The sequence below is a fragment of the Nesoenas mayeri genome, assembly GCF_963082525.1.
Source record: "Nesoenas mayeri genome assembly, chromosome: 2".
In the NCBI taxonomy this organism is placed as follows: domain Eukaryota; kingdom Metazoa; phylum Chordata; class Aves; order Columbiformes; family Columbidae; genus Nesoenas; species Nesoenas mayeri.
This window is the reverse complement of record NC_137543.1, coordinates 91,963,170-91,969,169: the sequence shown is the minus strand read 5'-3', so window position 1 is coordinate 91,969,169 and position 6,000 is coordinate 91,963,170. Positions and strand designations below refer to the sequence as shown.

General features: G+C 46.5%; 1 protein-coding gene across 1 annotated transcript in view; it reads right to left on the bottom strand.

Moving 5' to 3' along the window:
- Nucleotides 1-237: 237 nt before the first annotated feature.
- Nucleotides 238-6,000, bottom strand: part of BMP6 (bone morphogenetic protein 6) — a gene marked incomplete at both ends in the record, with an annotated part of 90,314 nt that continues 84,551 nt past the window's right edge. Inside the window, 3 exons of the mRNA XM_080340353.1 lie at nucleotides 238-387; nucleotides 478-588; nucleotides 2,873-2,949. Of these exons, the coding sequence (XP_080196479.1) occupies nucleotides 238-387; nucleotides 478-588; nucleotides 2,873-2,949 (338 nt within the window). The remainder of the gene's footprint in view (nucleotides 388-477; nucleotides 589-2,872; nucleotides 2,950-6,000) is intronic.

The following is a 6,000-nucleotide window of genomic DNA, read 5'->3' as shown; positions in this document are numbered from 1 at the left end:
GCTGGCTCGGCAGAGCTGAGCAGCCACTGTGGCCCAGGGTCAGTCTGTAAAAAGTCCAGGGGTTTGCTCGTGCCCCAGCGCGTGGTCCCCACACCCCTCCCCTGCATGAGGCACGTGCAGGGTGTTCCAAAAGGTGGTCGATCAATTTTTTTCTCCAAGGTCAGGTAGTTCATGAAAGCATGGACGGTAGGATGGAAGTTCATGGTAGAATCACAGAGTCCGTGTGAAGACTATTTGTCAGTGACATCCACAAGCTCTGACTACCATATTCCTGTATTTCTTCAAGATTACGTTAGAATTATCATCAAAATAAAGAACAGATATGGCATTTAGTTTGGTAGGTGCACAGCATGGTTTGGGAACGTAATCAGGATTCATAAGATGAACCTGTTGCCAAAAAGAAAACACAACTGAGACAATGGTAACTTATTTATAAATTCACCTATTGCTTTGGCATGGAGCTTTCTGGAGACTTACCAGAGTTTGTACAATGGCGTGATTGGTTGCATTCATATGGGCATTGAGTGGAAACGAGCACTCCCCATCACAGTAGTTGGCTGCGTAGCCCTTTGGAGCGATTATCCAGTCCTTTTTAGGAAATAAACAGAACGTGATTCAAATTAAAAAGTTGCCAGCTTGTACAGACAACTGCATGCAATTAAGAGCAGCTGAAAATTTTCCACTAACTTTTTCTTGAGGGTGAAAATGTGTTTTCACTGAAACTGTTAGGGGTTGAGTTGTTGGTATGGTTTGGGGTTTTTTGGGCTCTTTTTGTGTGAGCCATGACTTTTTCATGGACACACTAATTTTAACGTCCAAAGAATGGTGCATGTCTATGCACAGCTTAACTGCCACAAATTAATTTTATTCCCAAAACTCTTGCTGGGTTGCCTTGTGGGGATTGTGGTTTGGATGCCTTTATGTTCCAACATTTCCTGCAGGTTAGACCTTTCCTAGGGTTGAATCACAGCCTCAGCTGGTGTCCCCTCTTGAAAAAAATCATATATATGCATGCGTGTGCACACACAACTCAACCAGGGAGCTCCAGAACGGGAATGTAAAACGCTGGCGTGGTGATTCAAAGACACTCTACCTTATACTCTCTTACACAGGGACACTGCTTGTCTGCTCAGGCCACCATGGGAAGTTTTAGCTGCGTAACAGAGTCCTCATCTCTGCCAGACTACCAAAGGAGGGAAGGGACAGCCAGCCTGAGCTGCATGTGCAAGCAGGTGGCCCTGGTGGCAACTTGAGTGCCGTGCTATGGAAGAAGGTGACTCTTCACCAACAGGTTAATAAAAAATAAGAAATTTTTAAAAATCAGAGCTTCCTTGCTGCTAACACAAAAGAGCCAAAGATATAAGCATCACCCATTAGCAGGAGGCATTTTGTCTCCCTCAGTGTCAGGCTCTGCAGGCCACGCTGCAAACAGGACACGGTGCTACACTTCACATGTGCATAATTCTGAGATGGTTTCCCCTTTACCTGACAAGAATTAACCTGAGTGAGCTTGAACTGGGCTACAACAGGCCTGGGCAGCCAGAGACTGCTGCTGCAGCTTTGCTAGCCAAGTTTGATTGCTAATATGAGGATACCTGGGCACAGCAAAACCACCCCTTCATTTTACTGTGCTACCTCACCCATCTTTGCTCCCGGTTAGCCAAGCTGTTTTCATAAGACAGTCACTCTCCTGCTACAGGAGCCAGTACAGACCCTGTAATTTAATTTGTGGTTTAATGCGGTATAAGGGAAGCCCTCTGCTAAAATATATATATATATATATATATATATATATATAAATAAAAAATGATGGCTGTTCTGAAGGACACAGCAGCAGCCAACAAGCACAGGGGGCTGCTGCCCTGCGTCCATCACCTCCGTACAACAAGTAGGATCTGGATTCCAAGTCCAACAAAGAGCCCTGCTGGTCTGTGGCCTTCCTTCGGTAGCATCGTACCTTTCTGCTCAAGCCTGCAATTAGAAAGGTGAAGGCAGTGCCTTCCAAGGCCCTGAACTTCACAACTGGAATGGGCTTCCTGCCTGGAAGCAGGGCAAGCGAGCTAAGGAGGAGGTGGAAAGACTGCACAAACAAAAAGAAAAGCCACTAACAAGTAATGTGGAACAGTTATGACTAGTGGGCTGGAGTTGACATAAGCTACAAAAAATGCTGCTGCTCCTCTAGCTGAGAGAGGGCTTTCATGTGTAGGGTATTACAGAAGCAGCAGGGGCATCCTGAATTATAATCTGGTAAAAAGATCAGCTGCTATAAATGAGACCTCCCTCACAGAAGTGCTGAATGAAAGAATAAAACAAAACAAAACACAATTTTTTAAAAAAGAGAAGATGAAGGTATTTTTTAAAATGTGATGTTTGATGACCCTATGGCCTATTCCTAAATAACTTACTCTAAACAACTCATGGTGTTGCAACCAAGCCCAGTCTTCAGTCCCCTTATTGCTGCCAGTGCTAATTGTGGGGCAGGGGTGGAAGATTTCAACACAATGGCCAAGGTTAAAATTAGGCTGATCACTAGAAAAAAAGCTTGATTTGGTTAAAATCACTGCTTAACATCAGATGTTTTTCTTTATCATTAGGGGTACACAGCTATGAGCTCTTGCCCGTACTGTGACTCCCATGAGTGACAGACAATGGCTGTATATTCGAATCTCATAAAGTACCAAGCTTCCTCTGGATCTTTTCAAATGTCACAACTGTCAATATTTATTTGCCCTTCCCTGTGACTGGTTTTAGTGAGGAGGCACAAGGGACATTTTAAAGCATAATGGCAGCCTCAAGTGGAATTACGGTGACACTGTTTAGATAACATTTCATAACAAAATGTCTAGTTTACCCAGAGAGAAATATCACACACCTGCCATCCCAGGTCTTGGAAGCTAACGTAAAGCTCATGCTTTCTGCACGCTGTTTTTAAGTCACTGCTGTTGTAATCTGTTAAAAGAAAAAGAGCAAAACAAGAATTTAGAAAGTGAAACAGGCAGAGCATTGCTGGATGGCACAGCTGGCCAGATGTGTGCGCACTGCTGGCTCAGTGGCGAGAACCAGCAAGCTCCCTCAGCAGCCATAAGGATAAGGGTGTTGAGGGACAACCAAAGCAAGGCTGAAGCTTTTCAGATGCTTATGGGAACAGAGGCACGCAAGTAACACTGACTTGGTTATCATTCCTTCAGCTGCCTTTAATAACTCAACAAGCAGTGCTTGTAAAACACCTCCGGTCAAATGACTTCTTAAATTGACTCCTTCAGCCTGGCACAGGCTATATTCCTGCCGAGTGCTCAAACCCACCCCACTTCCCTGGCAGCGGTTCCCAACGTGTGCTGTCCTAGGTGGTGAGCTCAAAATGCACACACTTACCCAGAGAATTACAAGCCCGGGAAGGTTAATCATCACCTTGTGCCCCTGTGCTGGTTAGCAGAAGTCCTTAAACAGCTAAGATGACGCACCGCCAGCAAAGCCACATCCCCATCCCTTTCTGTTCCTCACCCCTAGCCTGCCCAGAACATCACACATGACTCCACACACCATCTCTGGTCTTGGACCTATACAAACCATTCTCTGAAAAACAAGCACCTCCTCCCCATAACTTGCTTATTACCCAGAGCTGACATGAGATTTGACATGGTCTCCATGTTAACTTGCTCCCTACTGTCAGTGCAGAGACCTTCCCCCTTCCCCCCGCACAATGTAGGAAGATGTTTCGACCACACACGAGCTGCTCCCAATGGCCCTACAAAATGCAGCTTTTGACAGCGAGTGGAATTTCCCATTTATATTTGGAAAGAGAGGCGGCTCCGCATGCGAACACCTGAAACCACAGCGAGCGGAGGAGCTGAGCCGTGACAGAAGGGCCTTTCACCCCCGGGGGGCTGCACAAATCCAGCCTGGACAGGCGATGCTTGATCTCCTCACTCCTTGGGCAGCTGCTGGACCCTGGCACAGCAGCCACAGACGTCACCTTCGCAGCCAGGCGGTTTGGTGACCGCCTACAGCTGCCGAACCTGCGCTTTGTGCCCCATGGGATGGAAGCTATGTCAGCCAAGCAGCGTGGGAGCCCCATCCATGCTGGACCCAGACTGTCCGTGTTTTCCTCCAGTGCCTTAACCACAGGGGTTAACCACTCTCCTCTCGCACGCCTCATATATAAGTAAAGGCGCTTCCGTCAGCAGGCAGATGCTGCACGCTGATGCTCCTGCCCCCCACTGCCCTGGGACTTTTGGCCAACCAGCCCCCCCAGTGCCCCCAGCACGGCTTGAAAGGGCACCCTCCCAGCGTAGCCTTTCTCCAACGCAGCAGCTGGGATACAAAAATATTTTTAGTGACTTTTTCCTTGGCTCTAAATAAGCCTTTCTTTTTCTTCCCTCCAGCACCACCCCCCCCCCCCCCCCCCCCCCCCCCGCAAGGTTTGGGAGCTACAAATGCAAATATTTATTCAAAAGAAAAACTATAATACTAAAAGCACATCCAACTGACATTAAGGGCAGCACAAGCATCACAGCTGGGTACAGTTAACACTGAGGTCTGAAAAAAACCCTACACCTCCAACCTAGCCTCCAAACCACCAAAGATTAGAGAGTTGTTTTTAGAAGCAGAGTGGGTTTTAAACTTCAGGGATTGCATTTCAGTCCTTCAATAGCTTCACTTCAATCACGGCTTTTATCAGGTGAGCAGAGCTGGTTAACAGTCTGCTGCAGCACAAACATCCACTCTTTCAGGAGCGCTCAGTAGCAAGGACGGAGATTTCTCTATTCAGGCTTTCCATTTTCAAACCAGACACAGCCTGTAGAAACCAGGGTGTGGTGCTTTTTCTCAGATGAAGCTGTTTAGTCCCTGGCTCGGCCCAGAAGCAAATTTCTAGCATGAAATGTTTCTAAATGATCTGGTCATAACAAGGGAAAGAAAAAAAAAGAGCAGAAGACACTTTTTGCAGTTAAAGGCTTTCATTTAAGTACCTGAAAATACAACTTCATTGCTCTTCAATGGGAAATATCTTGTTTGCTTGGGGAAAAATCGTCTGTATTTGACACTGAGTTAATTGGAGTTGATCTGTTAGCAACTAACTGGGTAGAACTACGTTGTGTTCCAAATCTAGCTACAACTTACCCAAATCAGCTATGGAGAAGACAAGGGAGGCAGAGAAAACAGGAGTGAGAAGAAAGGCTGTGAGCAATCACAGAAGATGAAAATGCAGGAAAAAAAGAGCTGCTTAACAAGCTACATGAAGCAGACCATGTTATGAACGTGTCCCCTCTCACACTGCTTGAAATCAGCCCCTCAAAATGCTCCCCAGTTCACTGGTTGGCCGTCGAGTCACCTGATGCACACATCAAGCACCGGCTATTCTCCATCCAAGGCAGACAGAGACAGACCTGCCTCCTCACTTGCCCAAACTCAGCCTTTGCTTGTGCGAAATGTCAATATATTAAACAGGCCCTCTCTTAGGATTTGCAGTCTACCCTGTTAAAATCACCTCATGCTCCCCTGGCCTCTCTTCTTGTTACTTGTTTGCCTACCATGTCTACTTTAGGGAATGTACTTTATCCTATCTTTTGGGGTAGTACAGACCTTTAATCAACCCTTAGCAGTGGCTTCCTGAAGCAGGGAAAAAAAAATGCAGGAATACAGATGCACATAATAACAATCCATTCCCTATGCTTTGAGGCTCAGCATATGCCCTAGAGTCATGTACATCCACTTATGAGCCTGAAAAAAAGAGGAATCTACGCAGTAAAGGCAGTTTTGGCATTGAGCTAAAACTCACTGAGCTACTCAAGTTGGCTTCCAAAATGCATTGTCTCGAAAGCCTGGAAAGCGCCACCAGCTACTCTATAGTCGAGCGTGCTCAACTGTTTTAGCCCAAATTGCTGTTTGAGGTGCTATGCAGTGCAAGACCCAACATCCAGGAGGCAAGAGGGTATGTGTCCCTCCCTGGCAACTCTGCAGATGTGATCTAGGAGAGCTTAGAAGAAGCAGCACACAGCGGGG